At 38.4% G+C, this 21,815-nt stretch overlaps 2 protein-coding genes across 3 annotated transcripts; one reads left to right on the plus strand and one right to left on the minus strand.

Annotated features, from left to right (window-relative positions):
* Window positions 1–2,321: 2,321 nt before the first annotated feature.
* si:ch211-212d10.1 (granzyme B(G,H)) lies at window positions 2,322–6,655 on the plus strand. The gene is made up of 5 exons (XM_036585875.1): window positions 2,322–2,439; window positions 2,890–3,046; window positions 5,771–5,897; window positions 6,016–6,243; window positions 6,366–6,655. The coding sequence occupies exons 1-5, from the start codon at window positions 2,385–2,387 to the stop codon at window positions 6,522–6,524; spliced, it is 726 nt and encodes a 241-aa protein (XP_036441768.1). The 5' UTR covers window positions 2,322–2,384; the 3' UTR covers window positions 6,525–6,655.
* A 7,698-nt stretch (window positions 6,656–14,353) lies between these two features.
* Window positions 14,354–18,199, minus strand: cirbpb (cold inducible RNA binding protein b). 2 transcript variants are annotated; one of them, XM_036585878.1, is made up of 7 exons: window positions 18,089–18,199; window positions 16,469–16,568; window positions 16,261–16,367; window positions 16,054–16,168; window positions 15,755–15,956; window positions 15,587–15,645; window positions 14,354–15,223 (listed from the first exon to the last, which is right to left on the minus strand). In XM_036585878.1, exons 2-7 carry the CDS (start codon window positions 16,566–16,568, stop codon window positions 15,210–15,212), a joined length of 597 nt encoding a protein of 198 aa, XP_036441771.1. In that variant the 5' UTR covers window positions 18,089–18,199; the 3' UTR covers window positions 14,354–15,209. The 2 variants fall into 2 exon arrangements, with proteins under 2 accessions (XP_036441771.1, XP_036441770.1); XM_036585877.1 differs by having other exon boundaries at window positions 14,354–15,645.
* Between the last annotated feature and the right edge of the window lie 3,616 nt (window positions 18,200–21,815).

Raw genomic sequence — 21,815 nt, forward strand, 5'->3', positions numbered from 1 at the left:
CCAATGGATGCGAATCTAAGCCCTCTTTTATAGACTATTTGGACTTGTGTTCAATAATATTACCTTTGGGAGAACAATGGCAGACAGAAAATCTCTTGTGAGACACATGGCCTTAAGAAGAGAAGGAGCAAAATGAAGAAAAAAAAAGGTCAAGGCTGCCTGCCTCACTACAGATACATTAAACAATAAATTATGAACCAAATATGTGCATCACAGGCCACTATAAGATTAGATTTATGCTAAACGGTGCACCAGTCCACTCAATTATTTCCCTCCTCTAAGGTCACAGACACTTTAAGTGTCCAAAACTACTCAAACTACTCTATAAAGCTTTTACTGACTAAAATAGCAACATGAAGACATATATTATCTCCTTTAAGGTCAGGTTTGATTATATATTGGCACATTTTGTGTAACAGTTTGAGGTTTGAAGCAGAAAAGTGAAATAAGTTGAGTTGACAGAAGATCAGTTTTTCTCATAATTTAACCCACACTAAGAGCAACAGCTTCATTTTTTAGTTCAGTTATTCTGCAAATACGGAAAAAGCCTGACCTCAGCCACAACCTCAGACTGGCCCCATTGTAACACTTTTTTTTTTAAATGTCCTTGCCAATTTCAGCTCACCACTTGTGTGTCACACATACAATAAACAAACGGCCACTAACAGCAGAAGGGGATTTTTCTTTTTCTTTCAATTTTTCAAGAATACCCCTCCCTCAACCCTCCCTTTCCAAGCATGTAGTAGAATCTACAGTGGCAGTCATGTTTTTGCTTCTTTGATGGCGATGATTCACACTTCCTCGTTTTCTCTTGTGCTAAATAATCAATATGATCCTCCATTTGTCAAAATTTGGGTTGTTAAACTCACTTGGGTTGTCACAACACAAAATGGTTAGCCAGCACTGGCAGAAACCACTGATTCTTCTTCTTTCTGCATCTTGCAACAAGTGCTATAGCACCAGCAAAAGGCACTTTCTAGAGCCGGTGTTTGGTTTGGCCGTTCTGGGCTACTGCAGAAACATGGTTGCACAACATGGCGGCTTCTGTTGGAAGAGGACCTGCTCCCTAAGTAGATATGAAGGGCTCATTCTAAGCTAACGAAAACACACTGATTCCTAGTTACAGGTGATTATACACTAATGAAAACATGGTTTTTATACTATATTCCATTTCTGCTAATAGATCTCCCTACATCTTACACACTGCACCTTTAAGCATTTGTTAACAGTTTTATTATTAACTATTTTGGTTTATTAACCGTTTTGCCCACCATCGTTTTTGGCCTTGAAAGCTAAATGTGTCAGGTCACAAAGATTTCTTTGCAAGTTCTGCTGCTGAAGTTCCCTCAATCCCTCACCACTCCAAGGGTTCATCTAACACTCTTCACTTGAGCTAATATAGTTAATAAATGAATGGTGAGGCCAAGTGAACAAGGGCATGTTTAAACTGGTAACTGGTAAAGGTGGGTAGTAGCCAATTACATTTTCTCAGTTACATGTATTTAAGTGATATTTTGATTGATTTTCAAAATACTTCCTTTTCAAAAGAGCTTCTGCTCAAGTATATTTATGAGTATATAGTCTTATGCAACTATCTGAACAACCAGTCAATTTGCATGTTTTGTTAACGCATCCTCTACAGGGAACTTCAACATGACATTTTTCTGCAAATTTTACAAAATTTTTTACTATTTATTTAAGTTTAACATATTGGAAAGTAAATAAAAATGTGCCATAACTTCTGCACAGGCTACATTTCATGTGTTTTCCCCCCAGTATGTTCAATTTAGCAAATAAACACTAATTGGGCATTAAAATGTAATTGTGCATAAAACGTGTGTTCCCTGTAGAGGATGTGTTAACTTTTTTCCACTTATAAAATCAACAAAGCATGTAATTTGACCAGGGACATCCAAACTTATGCATATGACAGCACAGATAAGCATATTAAAGTATATTTACTTTTCAGTCAGTTATGACTATCATTAAAATTTAGTTACAGTAACTATTTTATTTTCACACCTTTTTCATGTTATTTTAGAGCAGAACTACAACAAAAAAAATCTCCCTGCAGTTCTATATGTTACCCAGTTCTTCAGTAGTTCATTAAGCTGCTACTATTGTACTTCTGTTCAAGTTGTTTACCCCACATGTGTGTTTACTTCTATTTCACTGAAGCAGCTTTGAATGCTTTTGCTTGAGGACGTGTTCAGGCTGCTGTACACGTCTGCGCTAAGCCTTAAAAAAAGAAAAGGTAAAAAGGAGTTCATAGCAGAAGTGTCTTCCTGGTTAGGGTCCCTCAAAAGGCGATATAAAAGGAAAGCAGCAGCAGCAGCAGCAGGTGGTTTTTACTCGCAAGCTGTGGTGACTGAGCTGCGTCGGCCATGAGTGTGCTGCTGTGCCTGGGCGCGTTTATACTCCTGCAAAACCTTATGCCAGGTAATCGCATCTACTGCACACTTCCATCAGCAGTACTGTTAATGGGAGTCAGGTATGTGGATTTGCACATCTTTATGCCAGCTGTTTGCTACTTCTCAACACTGCAAAGTTCAGCACTGGAGAGGAGAATAGAGTCCTTTCTTAATAAAAGAAATTTATTGAAAAACTAGCAGAATTGTTAGTTTTTTCCTTCTACACCCTAATGCATAATCTGTTGTACATATTGTAAATTGTGCCAGATGAAACAAAACTTTGTATCTCTGATGTGGTAACTTTATATGAGTTCTTAACTTTTAATGTATGTTATTGGGATTTTTATTCATTCATTCATTATGAAATACTCACACAATCTAGAGGTTGGACTGCATTTTCTAATAACAGAGTTGTGAGGTTTTAATAAAAGAGCAACGACATGAATATTCATAGGAAAATGTTAACAATCTTGGTCAGGTGGCTCTACGCGTCAAGGCATTATTGGTGGAAAGGAGTCGGTTCCACATAGTCACCCCTTCATGGTGTACATTGTGGACATAATGACCGGAAACACCTGCGATGGATTCCTGGTGAACGAGAACTTTGTGGTGACCGCAGCCCACTGCAACGGCCGGTAGGTCAACTCTTGGCACATATGAGTCAAGAACCTGTTAACTAAGCTATACTGTAAATATTATATCATAAATTATAATAATAATTAGGATAATTAGTAAGTAGCACAAAATTTATGGCACGTTACTGGGTTTCGGTTCACATGCCAGGTCAAAGACAAGCATCAGTGATGATTTTCTTTTCAGAGGTTATTTCAGTAACTAAAGCGTTACTCCAGGAAGTATGATGATCAAATAATTAGTAAGAACTCATAAGTAAGAGCATATACTGAAGAGACAATATCCTACATTTTTCTCAATGAGGTCCACTTATAACATTTGTGTGGTTTAAGTACCAACATGGCCACAGTTCATTTAACACAGTCATTTTACAACCTCTATTTATCCCTTACAATTAAACAGGGTGTTTTTGTTACTGTGCCTTTAAGACTGATATATGTTAAATGAGCTGTGTTCTGATTGGCTGCCCTGTATTGCGCCTCATTCAGAAAACACTCGAAGCAGAAACACTCCTAACCAAAGGGCAAAAACGCCCCCATATTGAGCATTTTTAATTTTTCCCAGAGGTCCGTGTTTATATAATAAATTTTTATAAACCTCTCTTTATCCCTTTTTTGTTACTGTGTCTTTAAGACTGATATATGTAAATAGCTTCATTGTTAACGGGCAGGGCTAAACTGCTGTAGGTTGGCTAGGCAGATATAAATAAATGCACTGGATGTTGGTGACATCAGCATAACACTAAATTCAAAATTTACCTTTTCGCAGTCTAGTATCTATAATGGACTGTATGGACCAGATGGTGTACTGTATGTTTTGAAACTTTATTTCAAGTTTATAGAAATTTAGTACATAGTTTACATACTGCATACTACTTTTATAGGAGTGAAGAAATGTTGTTTTCAATGATATGGACCATTTAAAGCAGCACACTTTTACAGGGGTAAAACTTGCCCCCCCAAAATAACATTGTTATCAATTTGAATTAGAAGACGCCGTACATGATGATGTCTCAATCCAAGAGCGTGCAAAATGATCCCCTAAATGAATGATGTAGTGGGAAAAAAATGTACACAATTTTCCACGTACCCCAAATGAAGATGATTAGTGAAGACATGTTTGGTGTCCAAATGTTGCTTCTTTTATTGACTGCTGGAGAAGCGAATAGTCACCCAAATCCTTCTCATAAATACATTCCCAAAACATCTCTCAAACTGCATCCAGATCTTCATTAAGGTCACACAGTATGGTCAGTGTGGTTTACGACACAGCATGAATGACCGTGAACTATAAAAATGAACAAAACTTAATTATGTTTGCTGAACGTGCCAGACGCAGCATTGTGCTGCAATCCTTTCGACACTCATGTCACGCAGGCATATGAACACCACAGAATAAGGTTTGATATTCCAGTTGTTTCTTTTTATAATCAACTGTTAATCTTGAATTTGCTAACATAAGATATATGTTTATAAATAGAAATAATAGAAATCACATATAACATTTAGTGTCCATATGCCTGCGTGACATGCATGCATTCATTTGGAGCAGGATTCTGCAGGGGAAGTGGAATTCATAGTACATAGTTTACATACTGCATACTACTTTTATAAGAGTGAAGAAATGTTGTTTTCAATGATATGGACCATTTAAAGCCGCACAGTTTTACAGGGGTAAAACTTGCCCCCCAAAATAACTTATTGTTATCAATTTGAATTAGAAGACGCCGTACATGATGATTTCTCAATCCAAGAGCGTTCACCTCCACCACCAATTCTCTAATTGTTATATATACACATATATACATAGTGTCCATATGCCTGCGTGACATGCATGCATGCATTTGGAGCAGGATTCTGCAGGGGAATTCAGCACAACACCTGCTGTCTACAGTGGCTACTGGCAGCATTCAGCTACATGTTTACATTTTGTTCATTTTTATAGTTCACAGTAAATCATGCTGTGAGTAAAAGGGCCATATTAGAAAATCTCATCAAATCTGTGGGCTGGAGAAAAAAAAAATGTTTTTATTTCATTTTTAATTAATGTTGTGCTGTATCCCAAACTGGCCACTGTATATTCAAAATATGCATAAAATTTCAACAGTAAAATACAGGCACTTATAATAGACCTTAAAATATTACATGAATACATGAAATATTAAACATCTAAATGTCCCCAGGAGGTCAGTCTTTTAAACCTACCTATGTGCTTAAACTAGACACCTGGCATCCTTTCTTTGCTGTAAGTTCATTAAGTCTCCAGCTTAATTTTCTGAGCTTCTTGGTGTTTGGTGATGTCGGTAGAACTGCAGCTGAAATGGGTTTGGTGATATGACTGATCTTGTGTTTGACACATAGGCCTTAAGTCTATGCGGCCTTAATAAAGAGCTGTATGTGTGATGAGAGAGGTTTTGGGTGACTACTGACTTCTAGTGTTTGTTAGCAATGTTAGCCTCATAGTTCCAGCACTAATTTAAGGAAACAATATCAGGGCACCAAACATGTCTCAGCTCGTCTGCTGCATCTAGGCTACAGGAGGAACATTGTGTAAAGTTTTTTTTAGCTGAACCGTTCCTTTAAAAGTATTACATCCTCCCCTGCCTGTAGACTACCAACTCGTTCTTTGCTTTCCACCCATGCTTTAACCAGTTTTTACAAAAAGGGAACTCTTACCATGACTGCAGTTGTTCATTCAATGGCATATCTTGCTACTCTTCCCTACAGCATTGTGGCATTTTTAGGGGTCCACAGCACAAAGGGTTTAATCGCCAAAAACAGTGCATTTGTAAAAACAATTCCACATCCAGAATACAACTGCTCAACCTATGAAAATGACATCATGCTTTTGAAGGTAAGGAGAAAAATACTACTATAATCAATATATTCACCAAAGTTGCCTCCACATACATTGTGTGGTTCTTTGCAAACTGAAAAGCTTCTTACAAACCTTTTTTCTGCACTTAAAACAGCTCTGTAAACCAGCACAGTTCAGTAAAACGGTGATGCCTGTTGCCCTGCCTGCATCTGAAAACGAAAGCTTCGGACACAACTGCTTGGTGATGGGTTGGGGATGCCAGACATTTTGTAAAGAGTTTCCATCAGAAGTTCTACAAGAGGTCAACGTCACCATCTCAAAAACCAAAAACTGTACCGCACCTGACATCATGTGCTCTGAGGGCTTCAAAGGGCCTGGACAAGTGAGTGATCGCAACTCCCTCTCCTGAAGCCTGTCACGATCCGTTACTGTCAAAACGCTAATTCATGTAAGACCACTGTCTAAATAATGTTGACAAAACTTATTGTTCATTTTCATCCACAGGGTGACTCCGGGGGTCCACTGGTTTGTGGAAATGTGGCGCATGGGATTGTGTCCAGTAATTATAAAGCCGGCAAGGACTATGTGTCAAGATACGTTCGCTTAACCTACCATCTTAAGTGGATTCGATCTATCATAAATGGGACTTATCAAGGATGCTAAAAGCAGAAGGAACAGAACAGAGAAGCATGTCTAATTTCATTTGATGCATAATTAGAGTCTAATGCTTTGTAACATCAGTACTCATAACAATTTAACCTTCTCGTCAATTAAATAGGGTGAATGACTCGGGACACGTTTTCGATTTTTGCTTTCAGACACTTCCACTTCCTCCACAAAGGCAAAACTAAAAACACGATGGTACTGGAATCACCTCAAAGCCAAAAACACACATGACCTGAACTCATCCTATTAGTTTGCTGTGCTAAATGTAAGACGACACTGCCCCCTTGTGGTAACATTACAACACCGCGGGTGCAGTTGTAGAAATAAAAGCTGTGGCTTTGCACACTTTGCCTCTGCTGGGTACATGCCTTACATAATATGCAGAAATTATTTATAAAGCATAATTAATTAAAATATATATAGACGTGAACTACAGGAGGGAAGCACTTATATGGGATGCCAGTATCTGCTATTTTCCATGTACATATTCATGTTGCTGGTACATAAACATTTATAAAATGTAGAAATAGGGACTACATCTACCCGGATTAGCATTACTGAGAGACAACATATTTATTTCTACAGGGTTACAAAGACAGTAAAATGAATAAAATGCAGTCATTTCTATGCAGTTACCTAAAAAATTATGACATCTGGGCCTGAGCTCATTTAAGATTGACCGAGTGGAGGTGGAAAAGTGTCCTGTGGTCCGACAAATCAAAATTTGAATTTCTTTTTGGAAATCATGGACATCGCGTCCTCCAGGCTAAAAAGGAGAGAGACCATCTGGCTTGTTATCAGCGCACATTAAAAGCCAGCGCCCGTGAAGGAACGGGGGCCGCACATGGCATGGGTGACCTGCACTTCAGTGAAGGCATTATTAATGCTGAACGATATATACAGGTTTGTTCAGCATTACTGCTGCCATCCAGACGACGTCTTTTTCAGGGAAGGATTTGCTTATTTCAGCAAGACAATGCAAAACCACGTTCTGCATGTTTTACAACAGCGTGGCTCTGTAGTAAAAGAGTTCGGGTGCTAAACTGGCCTCCCTGCAGTCCAGACCTGTCACCCACTGACGCATTATGAAACGCAAAATACAACCAAGGTGACCCAGAACTGTTGAGCACCTGAAATCCTATATCAAATAAGAACGGGAAAACATTTCACTTTCACAACAGCAGGTCACCTCAGTTCACAAACTCTTACAGAGTAGTAAACATGCCACGGTCAAAACTTTTGAAACGTGTTGCTGGCATCAAATTCAAAATGGGCAAATATTTTTCAAAAAACAATAAAATGTCTCAGCTTCGACTTTTAATATGTTGTATTTGTATTATTTTCAATTAAATATGCAGTTTAAATGATTTGTACATCTTTCTGTCTTTTGTTTACATTTTGCTTAGTGGCTCAACTTTTTTTGGAAATAGGGTTGTACATATGTGCTGTTGGTGATACATAAACATTTCTAGAATATAGAAATAGGGACTACATCTGGATTAGCATTACAGATAAACAAAATATTTCTACAGGGTTACAAAGGTAAATGAAGTAAAATGAATAAAATGCAGTAATTTTCACCTAAACGCTCTGCTGTTCTGGAGTCCAATAAGTACAACATCAAATATTGATTTTAAAGCCGACCATTTATTTATTGGAGTGATTATCTGCTGCTACCGATATTATTCCAATATCATTGTGCGTCCCTATTACATAACTATTTAAGCTTGCTTCATGTAACAATTACAACACTGTTGCATTGATTTAGCTGAACTGTACAGTCAGCTTACATTTTACATTAGAACGAAATTATATCGTGAGCTATTCAATTATCCAAGTGAAAAACAATGCACAGACCCAAGTTTACTCAGTCTGTAAGCAAGGGTGAATTACAGATTAGTCTGAGACGCAGCAAATAAAACAGATTACAACCAAAAGCAGCTTAACATCACCTTAGCTATAGTTTCCCCTTTAAAGATAGCAGCAGTTGCCATAGAGATGGTATTTCAGTATGTGAAAGAAAACAGTAATGAGGAGAAATGCATATCAAAGTTCTTGGAATGCTGTATTACTACCTTATTGATCATTTTTAAAGAAATGTGCACAAAGAGTGATTTAACATGATTAAGATTCCATCATCTTAAACTGAAATCGCATTTTTACTAAGTAAACTCTAAACATCTTTGAATACAGGCAGTAACTCATGTCCCTGTAGAGTTTCTGTACTAAAGTGATTTCCATTTTACCGACCAATACCTAGCTATGCTTTTGGGTAACAGCCAAAAAAAGACATGAACACCTGACTAAGGTAAACCAAATTTCATGACATAGGGCAGTTTCATTTTACCCCGATATCAATTTTTGTTGAATGTTTAATTTAAAACAATAAAATACAAAGCACATGAAGGAACAGAGAAAAGAATACTTTTCTAAAAGAAAATGTGAGGAGTAAAAAGTACAGTGCCAAATAGAACCCCAAGCCTTAATAATACGAGGTCAAAACCCTCGCTAGGTTACAGTATGTTCAAAATGCCGCTGCTAGGATCGTCACCTTTCCAAAAAAGAATGGCCACATCACCCCTGTTCTTCAGAGTCTTCACTAGTTGCCCATTACATTCCGTGTTCAGTGCAAGGTTCTCCTTATAACATACAAAGCTTTGCATGGTCTGGCTCCTCAATAGTTGGCAGAGCTTCTTTATCTACGTGTCTCTTCCCATACTTTGAGATCACAAAATTTAGGCCTTCTTCATGTTCCAAGGTTTAAATTGACTTCTGTGGGTGGTTGCTCATTTAATGTAGTAGTTCCCAAATTATGGAATACTCTCCCCCAGTCTATTCAGGATGCAAATCTTCATTTAAATCTCAAGAGTTACTTGTTTTCACTGTGTTATCATTGTTCCGTTTATACTTGAATGTTTACCTGTATTGTCCTCTTGTTTAATGTGTTGATGTTCTTTGATTGTAAAGCGTCCTTGAGCATGAGAAAGGCGCCATATAAATAAAAGTGATGATGATGATGATTTTTGGTATCTTATTTTTAATTATTACTCATTCTAATGTAATTCATACTAGTTGAACTGCAATTAAAGACGTTTCTTACACATACAGAGTTGAGAAGTAGCTATTACTAGTCAAAACTGCATTCTGATTAGTTATAATTCTACATTTAGATATTAATAATATTATTTTACTAGTCAAAAGAGAATTCTAGGTATCTACAACTATTTTAGAAATCTGAAACTATATATATATATATCTCTAATGCATATTACAACTAGTCATAGTCACCTTGAATTAGTATTTCTACTAGTCAAAATTCAATTAGGGACATGTGGACCTGGATTTTTACTAGTCACAATTAACGTGTAGATATCTGTAATTAGAATTTCTACTAGTACATCTGTAACTGTAGATATCTGTAATTATATTTTTATACTAGTAAAAATGTAATTATAGACCAGACAAAATGAAATTCCATGTAAATCACTGGTAACATATGACTAGCCAAAATTACGCGACAGTCAGTGTGCTAGAACCGATGCTAAAGTTAGCTAGCTAGCTAGCTAAGTAACTTGAATTAACACCCTGTCAACATTTCTCACTGCCCACCTGCTCAGAAATCTCCCCATCCTCCTTAACTCGCTTTTTCATACCATGGTTCTCTGCCGTTCTTGCCGCTACTGTTCGTCCTCACATAATTCACATATGAAAATTGCTAAAACAGTAGCTTAACTAAGTTATTGAACTCAGTGGGGCTCTGTCTGTCCGCTGTGTTAACCGCACCACACCGCGCTTCATTTAATAATCCCTCGAGGCGACCCAAGAGGCGTCTGAATGTAAGAACTATATAATTTAAGGTGGAACGGGAAATAAGAATAAGATGCTAACATCTAAACCATAGATATACATACCTAGATGCCGCGTTGCCTGTTGTTCTCTAGGTGAGGTGATACGGCGCGAGCTCTGGTAAAACACAATCAGCAAATCCATCAATGTGTGAATCACTTCTAATCTTTAAACACGGAAAGACGAAGCTATGTTGGCTTCCTATTGGCCAGTTTTTTTTGTTCGCATTTCCCTGTTCCACCTTAAATACTGCAGCAGTCACTTTCTGGTGCCTGAAGCTGCACCATTTAAGGTGGAACGGGAAAATGCGAACAAGATGCTGGCTGATGCACCATTTAAGGTGGAACAGGAAAATTCAAACAAGATGCTGGCTGATGCACCATTTAAGGTGGAACAGGAAAATGCGAACAGGAAGCTGGCAAATAAGAACCTAAAGGTGCTAATCTACTACAGATATCTACACGGATTAAGGAGTGTAAGGACTATTAAATGAAATAAACTTAATACAAAACCAGAGGAAAAACAATCACATCAACAGGTTCTCTGTGTCACCAAGCACACGACCATATCCACACGTAAACATCACACGATCGATACGCATCACACGGACATGAGCGTGGATCGCTGCGTTCCCTCCGTTATACAATCCTATCCCGCTTTCTGAGTCCAATATTCTTGAAATAGTGTAATTCTGGACAGTATCTTTCTTAAACTGCCGCTCTGTGATGGTACTGAATGCAGTCCAGCGGCGCCGTTGACGTGTCTGGCTGGACCCAACGCGGCATTTTGGTGTTTATCTCTACGATCTAAACTCTACCTATTGTGCGAGTTACAGTCAGCAGACCGAGGCCGAGTTTCTGCTCGGAGTTCGCCATTTTTTAATCTCGCGCCGCTGTCAGGCGTATCGTAGCAACGCTGTCAGCGCTTCTCATTGGTCGAGAGTCACACTCTCTGTTTGGGTTCTGGATCACTACATGACAGACAGGCTTTTGGCAACATCTCAGTTTACCAAACGGAGCTGATTTTAGATTCTTGTACGAATTTTCCGTTCCACCTTAAACGGTGCAGCAGTAACATTCGGCCGTATTTAGACACTACAACGTGGCCGCTGTACAGTTTAAGACGAAGCAGAAGGTAGCTTCTTATTCATTTTTTCGTTCCACCTTAAATGGTGCAGCTGCTACATACTCTTGCCTAAATAATTGGTTATTGCTGCACCAGTTAAGGTGGACCCGAAAATTCGAAACAGAAGCTGGCGAATAGGAAGCCAAACTCAGCCTCGATTTTATCAATCAGACTGACAACCCAGACTTTCGTTCCTACGGTCGATTAAACACTCTCTCATCAGGTCACGTATAAAGACAGAAGCATCACAGGTGGCTACATTGCTCTGCTTTACCTCATCTGCTAACGTAAGAACAGCTATAAACTCTTTAGCCACCATGTTTTCAGATAAAGCGTTTTCCACTGAGGTGCTTTTGGCCCCGCACTGATGGGACGATCGACAGCTGCAAGTCTATAAAGTTTGAACCGCAATCTGCACTTTTACTGTCATTTTGCCACAGAATGAGTGCAGCAGGCGATAATATGTAACTGCAAACGGAGAGGCGCTGTTTCCCTTTTTACAACTGAATTTTGCCATCGTTCAAGCTTGGTATTCGCTTTAATAATGTAATATCAAATGTATTATTAGAGAGCGCACATGCCCACAAGGTACATTTTACATCATTTTGACACCATTATTGCATAACCACATGAAGCATAATCTTGCAGTTCAGGAAATGCATTTTAATTTTAAATAAAGCTATTAATACAGCATCTAAACCTGTGTATATTAAGTATTAGTGCTGGTATACCAATTGGCACATGAAAATGGCAAAACTGAATTTGAAGTCCAACCTGCATGAGACTGGGAAATTTAAATTCAAACATAATATAAAAATAGCAATATTAATTTTGTTACTGATGTGCTTCCATAGTAACAGTGCACAAAGGTCCATCTTAAATTGTTCTTCAAAATTTGGCATGCTTGTCTCAGTTCAGTTGGTCACTGCAAATTACGGAAAATCAGGACACAAAACATCAAATCTACATAATCTTTATTAAATCATTCTGACTTCACACTTAACAGCAACCACCTTAATTAAATCCAGTGTTTTCACAAAATGAAAGCACTCAGCTTTCATCAAAAAGGCAAAGATACATGTTCCAAGTTATGATATGGTTGAAGAGCATGTCACAACCATATTTGCCTCACTTGGAGTTCCACTGGTTCTCTGCTGTTCTTATGGAGAGCTGATCAGCACTGCAGGGAATTCCTCCCTAGCCAGACCCTGAAACAGATCATCAATTTTAGAAATTTTAGAAAAAGGACTATCCACAATCTTAACTTGCCACTTTGAGCATTTCTTGAACACACACACGTATATAATTCTCAGTACGAGAATGTTCCACCTTTCACATATCTATTAAAGTACTTGCAATAATTCAGTGGTTCTCAAATCTCAAACCAGTCCTCAGGATCCCCTCCAGACAGATAACATTATGCTCTATTACAGCTCCCAGAACACCTGGTCAAAAGGTATATAATGCTCTTAATAGCTTTGTTCAGTTGTACTGGGAGCTGGGAAAGCATAATGTAAACTCCCTTTTGGTTTGAGAATCTCATTTGTTAGAGGACAAAATGGCACTCAAGTCTGTACAGCTGTTTGTTTAACCTGTTGAAGGAAAGTTCACCCACTTCCATCCAATTTTCACTTACACAGCATCTTAAAATGAACTCCCCATATGCTGCCCTTTGGCCTGAAGTTTACAGTACTATCCTGAAACTCATGACCTGCTCCAAAAATGTATTGCTGCCCACAAAACATGCTTGAATTATGGCTGAAACCTGTCAATAGTAGCATCTTTCCCCATAACCAGTGCTTACCTCACAGTTTTGATCCAACTGTCATCCAAAAACTGGTCACAAACTATAACCCCTGTAGACTATGGCCCAGACATCCACATTCACCATGTTTCAACCTGAAAAACAAATAAGTATCTCAGTATTCAAATAATTCAACTACACAGTAGTATCAAATTAGTAGCATGCATTAGCAACTGTTACAACACAAACTAACAGTAACAATAGGACAAAAAGAAACCATTCAGAAAGAGGCAATTCTTAGAATAAAAAGGACTTTAAGGCTGATTCTTCAGTGCAAGCATCAGTGCCTTAATAGGCACTGAGGCAATATGAGGACAGCATTTCTCATTTGATGGAAGGAGCTTTGAGAACTTTAGATGTTCATAAAATGGAACTTCAAGGGGGCACAAAAATGTTAAGACTTGGAATAAATAAAAAAATATTAACATTCCAAGATTGTTGTATTTTCCTCATTTTGGCATGAAGCACTTGCCTTTAGAAAGGGTCATGATACGGACCAGTTGCACAATTCTTAGGAGTTTAAATTTAGCAAGGTCATAGGAGCCAACACTGGCTAGAGCACTGAGATTTTTGGAGGAAATATGATGGACTACATAATGAAACTGTTGGAAGGATGCGTACAGGATAGCAAAAGTTGTTACCTCACATTACAGGCCTATCTCCACAATTGCCCTAGTCAAGAGAGCAGCTTTCATCTCAGAGGACTCTTGAGTTGGTAGGCACAACACTTCATTCTCCAAGGACATTGTTGATTTCCCAAAAAGGCTAGCAGAGAACTCTTACATGCAATGAAGCATTATACAGTACTGGCTTTAAATAATTCAGCAAGACCATTCTCTATTATTGCCAACATAATCCCACATTACTAAGTCCTGCTATCTAACTTGCTAAGCACCAAGCAACCCACTAATTTCTTACATTTAAATCAATTCCCCCACACAATTCACCCTTTCCTACATATACTTAAATCCAATCTAATCCCAGCACTGAACTGTCATCTGGCTTTTGATATCTAACTTTTCAGACATTTTTAAGCACAATGAAATCGAAGCATGTTCAGCAACTTGTTTAATGGGCTTCATGAAGCCAAATTTTTTTACAAAAAGGAACAAAAATTGCAGGTGTTGGTACACAGAACAGAGCACATTTTTCCCACCAGAGGGAACAAAATTGACATTAAGAGATCGATTTAAATTACGTTCATAAAGAGTACTTTTTAATATTCAAACCTCACAAAGAGTAAAGTACCTCAGGCCACCCTGAGAAGATCATTCAACGTCATGATCAACTGAGGCTTTAAAGTAGTTCACTCTTTGGATACTGAACATTTACAAGTCTTCTGCAACACCAAGGATGCAAGTCACCCCAAGAGCACATCACAGCTTGGCAAGCTTCTTTTAGGAATGATATGGTTAATTTTTTGAGAGGCAGATACGTCCGAGTAAAATTCTGCTTGACGCCCGTCTTTTCCCCCACCCAGAGCCATTTTAAAGTGGAAATTGGTCCAAAGTTTCCCATCAATTGATCTTAGAAGCTATCAGGCTGTGCTGAACTGGTCAGAGATTTCACACATGGTTCAAAACAGTGAGACTTCATTACAGATACAAAAGGAAAGAAAACCCATGTTTTCTCATGGAACAACTGTATGTACAGGTAATCTAAATGAGCTTTAACATTTACAGCAATTAAATGCCCAAGAATGACTATTAAGCCCTCCTCTCAGAGAGCAGGGTAGCTCAAACTCGAAAATAAAAAAATTAAAAAAGGACTGCAAGATGCTATCAGTATGGTTTAAGTTGCAGAGTAGCAGACACTCAAAATTAAACAAAGTGAAAATCAAAGATTCTTCGAAGAGCACATCTTAAATACAGCCAGCGAAGGGATGGTCTTGGAATCAGGATTTTTTTTTACTCGTGCGCAGCTGAGGACAAGAAGCAGGTAAGAGTAAAGGCACTGGAGCATTTGGACATCCTTTCCAAATAAATGAACTGACACCACTAAATGGTGTGGTATTTTCATAATTTTATGGTTAACTCAATCATCTCAATCTCCTAGCATACATTAAGTCCACTGGTAGACTTTGGAAGCAAGTTGGAAATTTGACCTTTCCAGAGTGCAGCATTAGCTATAATTTGCCATATTCTGCCATTGTTTAAAAAGGTCTCAGTACGGCTGTTACAGTCATTGGACTGGTATGTGAACCAGGACAGAACAGACTCATCAACCCCTTTCTTGCAAATCAGTTATAATTATTTGTTTCAAGCAATTTGAGTTCTGTACATACCATAGCTGTCATAGTCGTCTCTGTAGGATCCTCCTGAACGCTCATAACCACCTTGGTTCCTGGAATGAGAACACGATTATATTAGAAACAAACAGTAGTACTAGTAGTTATTAGTGGTAGTTCAACCTAACACGGTGTACTGATGTCAGGATTAAACACAGAACTAACCTGTTGTCTCTATATCCTCCACCACCTGAGTAGCCTCCACTCCTGTTGAAGTAGCCACCACTGCTGCCATAGCTCCTGTCACCACTGCTGCCATAGCTCCTATCACCACCTCCATAACCACGATCACCACCATAGCTTCTATCGCTGCTGCCATATCCCCGATCTCCTCCATAGCTCCTGTCTCCACCATATCCACCACCACCTGAAGAGATAAAAAGGAAAACGGTCAAATTGTTAAAAAAAATAAATAAATAAAAATAAATAAACCACATCAGCGTTTTCTGTTTAAAAATTCATACCTCTTCCTCTGCCTCCCCTGAAAAATCCTCTGCCACCACCAGAACCTCTGAAACCACCAGACCGGCCACCAGACTTGCCAGCTTCATCAACACGAATCATCCGCCCATCAATAGACTAAGGAAAAATAATTTAAACAAAGTAAAGTCATAAGTTATGCATCACATTTAATATCAATCACAGCATAGCACAATTGCAACTTTTGTTACCTTTCCATTCATTGCAGCCATGGCATCCTTGGCATCATCTGGGTTTTCAAATGTAACAAATCCAAAGCCCCTGGACCTGTCTGTCTCACGATCTCTGATAACATCGACTAGAATGGGCAGAGAAAGAAACCCGTTACAAACTGCCAACCAAATTAGGCAGCAGTAGTAGCTATTTCCTAAAGAAATTCTACACTAACAAATAACTTGCCTTTTGCAATTGTTCCATACTTGGAAAAGGCCTCCTCCAGTGACTGCTCAGTGGTGTCATAGCTGAGGCCACCGATAAAGAGCTTCCCTTCGTCAGACATCTGTTTAAAATAAACAAATAAATATTAAAAAACATGCCATTAATAACAGGGAAAGCACCAGATATGCAAACAGATTTCCATCAGCAGCCCACACTGCTTGTTTTACTTACAAAAAAGGCTAAAGCTAGGCTTTTTCTTGCATTGGCTCCCTATACTTACCATTAGATAAATTTGGAAATGTAAGATTATGACTACTGGTTGACAGGAATAGTGTCGTAAATGTCATTTAACTGAATTAAGTTTTTCCCCCAGAAAACGGAGGCCCACCATAAAAGACCAGCCACTTCGCCATTAGAGCGCGTTTTGGATCACAGCCAGCGCGGCCACGTTATGCTAACGTTAGCTGGTTAGCAGTGGCGCAGCCATTTTGATAATGGATAAAGGATATGCATACACCCACACCTGCAGGGACAAACGACGGAAAAAATTAAATTCACAAACTATGAAAGGCCGTTTTTACTGTATTCGCGAAAATCACGACCCTTGTGGAAGAGACGCAGAGGGGTGTTTTAAGTTAGGGGTGCCGACATTTTAAGCAGCGTCTAAGTGACGTGACCGGTGACATCACGCAACATAATCTGCCTTTTGATAATTTACATCAAACAAAACGTCTTATAATAGTACAATGAGGGGAAATACTACAATATATTGCTACATAAATCTGTCGCACACCCCGTTCTGAATGAACTTTATGGAAATTAGCTAATAGGCAGCCAATCACATTGCTGATTTGTGGCGCAATAACCGACAGTTCCACCCATAGTCACAGACAGACTCGATTGAATTAAAATAATGTATTAAAGGCGCAGAACATTAATTATTCTTAAGCAACAAAATATATATTTGGCTGCTCCTGGGCACACATTTCCCCCCTTTACACCTTTGCTCCTCGTGTTTTAATACTGCAATACAAAACGTTGAAGTGATTCGGCTCAATGTAAGGAAAGTGCAGCGCTGAATGAAACCGTGAGGCTCCTAAAATTATATGAATGATAAAAACCATGAACTCACTCTCAAACAAAGACTAATAGGTTAGATCATCAATGCGTTCAAATCGTATTAAAAATTATTTCTTGGCCAATTATTTGTAGCAAAAATCAAATGTAGGTCAACGCAACTAGCAGAATCATAGCTAACCTGGTTAGCCCGCCGCTAGACCGCCGAATGCTGTGAACAAAGGAAACAACGCCGCAAGATGGCGGCTTAGCTAGCGTTAGCTTCGTAGTTGACCTATTTTTGCCTGTAACATTACTGGCGTTATCTGGGTTAACAGTGCAGGTTTGAGATCAATTAATACAGCTGTTACAAAATTACTTTCGCATTCGGAACAGTAAAAAATGAGCTAATTCTGACAGATAGCTAGTTAGCTAGCTATCTTGCTAATCGTTAGCTGTGGGTTTTCGATTGTAATCTGACAAAAAGTCAAAAAGAGCGCTAAACTCAAAACCTTTCGACCTCTAAGCAAACATTTAGACCGCGTAATTAACCGATAGAAAAAAAAATACCTTTGAAAGAATTACCTTTCTTGTGTTTTTCGGCCTTCACCACAATTTCAAAAGGACAAGCTCCCGCTGCTGCTCCAAAGCGCGAATGAGGCAGAGTGTAAAATGGAGTCCGGTTATGAGCTTCAGGGTCTCATGAATATTCATCACACGTCAGCTCTTGAATATTACGTACGAGCATTAATATTCATTAGAGGGCTGGTCCTTCTGTATGGCGCCATCTGCCGTGTGGTCGCGTTCCGAGGAAAGACAATAGAGAAGTGGGAGGCCTAGTGGGGACGGGTTTTTCACTCCAACAGTACATAACAAGTAAATAACGTTAACTGAGAAAGAAGCAGTGTAATTTTAATTTTAGCCTTACATTTGATCACGTAAAGATTTAGAGACTTCTCACTGCACCAGAACTAAAAAGAGATACGTTAAACATGTAGGCATGTTAATGGTTTAACTCAATACGTTTTCTGAATAGGCCTTTGCTTCATTGTTTCTGGTGTTATTGTAGAAATTTCCTTTAATGGAGATTTTAAGATAAATGGTTATTTAAAGGAAAAAGCACTTTCACCATCACAAGTTAGTCATGATATTTGTTGTTTTAATATATTTTAGCATTTGTTAAAATATGTGCATTGATTTATTTAATAATAAATTCCTATGTGTTTTTATGCATACAAAATTGTATGACTGAGGTTATTTACTAAGGGTTTATTAAATAAAGTCAAAATTTCTCACATTAACCTTTATTTCGACTATTACTACTTATTACTGTTAATATTAGTAGTATAATAATTTTGTAGGTAGTTTGACCAGAGGAGGATGGGTCCCCCCTTGTGAGCCTTGGTTCCTCCCAAGGTTTCTTCCTCAGCTCTGAGGGAGTTTTTCCTTGCCACTGTTGCCCCTGGCTTGCTCACTTGGAGGATTTACATTTCATGTTAAAACTTTGTCCTTAATGGATTTCTGTGAAGCTTCTTTGTGACAACATCAGTTGTAAAAAGCGCTACACAAATAAATTTGACTTGACTTGACTATTTCAAATCCAATGTGTTGTGTTTAGGATGCCAAGCAACTACATGGAAATGTTGAAAAGCATGTATTTTTGCTGTGTGCTGCTTTCCTTAGCAAGATCTCTTTAACACTATGCCTATAAAGCTCGACAGTGGCAATTCATGTCTTTGCAGAATTTCTGACTGGTGATAATTTTCTTAAGTAAGGCCTATGGACTACTGCGTTAGATTATCTTTGAATTGAGATAACTAATGTTTTTGTGAAAGCAATATAAAAGCTGCAGTGTGCAGTGATAAAGATGGTGTTTTTCCACAGTATCCTAGAAAAAGATGTTGTTTCTTACACAAGACAAGATTTTCCTTTCAAAAAGTTTCTACATTATGTGTGTTTCTTACCTACATTATTATTATTATTATTATTATTATTATTATTATTTTAACATAAAAGTATTTCTTAGACTATTTCAGATGGTTTTCTTGTTTGCTGTTGCTTAACTCAGCTGTGCATTCTTGTTTGTCTGAAATAGTGGATTTCTTCTGATTTTCAGCCTCATGATGGCCACTTTCATGGGCATTGACACCTCTTTGGTATTCATGTGTTCATGTGGAGAGTCAACAGTAACAGACTTCAGATGCAAATGCAACATTCAGGCCTTCGGTTTGCTCTTTTGTGAATGAACTATTGCAGCAATGGCACACAGGTGGCAAAGAAACAACTGAGCAGCCAATAGGCCAATTTCAATGGTGGGGGGTGGTGTGTGTGTATCTTGGGTGGGGTCATGAAAAGAGGAGTCCTATATGCAAGCAGAGTCTTTACCTGCTATAAGCGGTAGAAGGTGCTTACAACCTTCATATATATATATATATATATATATATATATATATATATGTAAAAAGTATTTGCACCACCCGATTTCTTCTATTTTTGTTAATTTGTTACATTTAAATGTTTCATAATATTTGACTAATTTTAATATAAAAAAAAGACAAATGAGTAAACATAAATTGCAGCTTTTAAATGATTATTCCATTTACCGAAGACTAAAAAATATTCAAAACCTATGTCACTAATGTGAAAAAGTTATTGCCCCCCAAACCTAGTAACTGGTTGTGCGCAATCAAACATTTGCGATAACTTGCGATGAGTCTTTGACATCGCTGTAGAGGAATTTTGGTCCACTCTTCTTTGCAGAATTGTTTTAATTCAGCTACATTAGAGGGTTTTCGAGCATGAACTGCCTGTTTAAAGTCTTGCCACAGCATCTCAATGGGATTCAAGTTAGACTTTGCTTTGGCCACTCTGAAACCTTAATTTAGTTTCTTTTGAGCCATTCAGAGGTGGATTTGCTTGAGTGCTTCGGATCATTGTCTCGCTGCATAACCCAATTGCGCATGAGTTTTAGGTCCTTTAGGATTTTCTGATAGAGAGCACAATTCATGGTTCCACTAGTTATGACAAGTCATCTAGGTCCTGCAGAAACAAAGCTGCCCCAGACCATCACACTACCACCACCATGTTTCACTGTTGGTATGATGTTCTTATGGTGGAATGTGGTGTTTGCTTTATACCAGATGTAACAGGACCCATGTCTTCCAAAGAGCTCCGCATTTGACCCATTAGTCCACAAAATATTAACCCAAAAGTCTTGGAGGTCACCTACATGTTTTTTGGAGAGTGAGAGGCAAGCCTTTGTGTTCTTTTTGGTCAGCAGTGATTTGCGCCTTGCAACTCTCCCATGGATGCCATTTTTGCCCAGCGTCTTTCTTATTATGGAATCATGTACACTGACTTTAACTGAGGCAAGTGAGGCCTGCAGGTCTTTAGATGTTTGTCTGGGTTCATTTGTGACCTCCAGGATGAGTTGTTGATGCTCTCTTGGTGAAATATTTGGTAGGCTGGTCACTCCTGGGAAGGTTTACTACTGTTCCAAGTTTCTTCCATTTGTGGATAATGACTCTCACTGTGGTTTGTCCCAGAGCCTTAACAATAGCTTTGTAACCCTTTCCAGACTGGTAGATTTCAATGACGTCTAGCCTGCTTCACATGGCCAGACAAGTTCTATTTAAGCGATGTTTAGATTCAACAGGTCTGGCAGTAATCAAAATCGAACCCAACAGTCAATTGAATTTGGTTAACTGATTGATTTAATAGTTGGGGGTGGGGCAGTTACTTTTTCACACAGGACCAGGTAGGGCTGACCAGCATTTTTCCTTCAATAAATTAAATAATTATTTAAAAACAATAATAAAAATAAGCATAAAAATTAAACTTATTATGACTTTATGATGTCTGTTAGGGAAAAAAGACAAATTCAAATTCAGGAAAAGCGCGTTATCATCTGTACGCTTCTGTCTTTGATATTCTTACTAGAGCTGCAGCACTGCTCTGCCTCAGGGTGGTGCTGTAAAAGACTGGTTCACCCAGTTGACCCTTCAAAGCCTAACTGTAACTATGCCCAGAATACCTCTGAAAAACTCTACAGTATGCTGCAGCATATTTGTACATCTGAAAACTTGCCCAATTTCCCAAGAAGTGGAGTGAACTGTTACTCACTTCTCGAACCGAAGACAAAAAAGGAGAAGCGTAAGATGTCAATTAAAGACTGCATTACCAAACTAGAAAAGAGCATTTCCAGAAAAAGAACTGTTAAACCAGACATTTTGTTGCCATTAAAGCTGGTATCAGCACTGCAATGGCAAGTGAATTAGCAGCCAGCTAACGCTGGAGTAGCCAGCCAACATTT

The sequence above is a fragment of the Colossoma macropomum genome, unplaced genomic scaffold (assembly GCF_904425465.1).
Source record: "Colossoma macropomum unplaced genomic scaffold, Colossoma_macropomum, whole genome shotgun sequence".
Taxonomy (NCBI): domain Eukaryota; kingdom Metazoa; phylum Chordata; class Actinopteri; order Characiformes; family Serrasalmidae; genus Colossoma; species Colossoma macropomum.

What these genes read in the sequence shown, in the direction of transcription:
- si:ch211-212d10.1 (XM_036585875.1), top strand. Translation starts at nt 2,385, where the DNA reads ATGAGTGTGCTGCTGTGCCTGGGCGCGTTTATACTCCTGCAAAACCTT. An exon ending in CCTGCAAAACCTTATGCCAG is followed by an intron (nt 2,440 to 2,889) that starts GTAATCGCATCT and finishes AATCTTGGTCAG; the next exon opens with GTGGCTCTACGCGTCAAGGC. An exon ending in ATGACATCATGCTTTTGAAG is followed by an intron (nt 5,898 to 6,015) that starts GTAAGGAGAAAA and finishes CACTTAAAACAG; the next exon opens with CTCTGTAAACCAGCACAGTT.
- cirbpb (XM_036585877.1), bottom strand. Translation starts at nt 16,568, where the DNA reads ATGTCTGACGAAGGGAAGCTCTTTATCGGTGGCCTCAGCTATGACACC. An exon ending in CAGGGGAGGCAGAGGAAGAG is followed by an intron (nt 15,957 to 16,053) that starts GTATGAATTTTT and finishes TTATCTCTTCAG; the next exon opens with GTGGTGGTGGATATGGTGGA. An exon ending in GGAGGATATAGAGACAACAG is followed by an intron (nt 15,646 to 15,754) that starts GTTAGTTCTGTG and finishes TTCTCATTCCAG; the next exon opens with GAACCAAGGTGGTTATGAGC.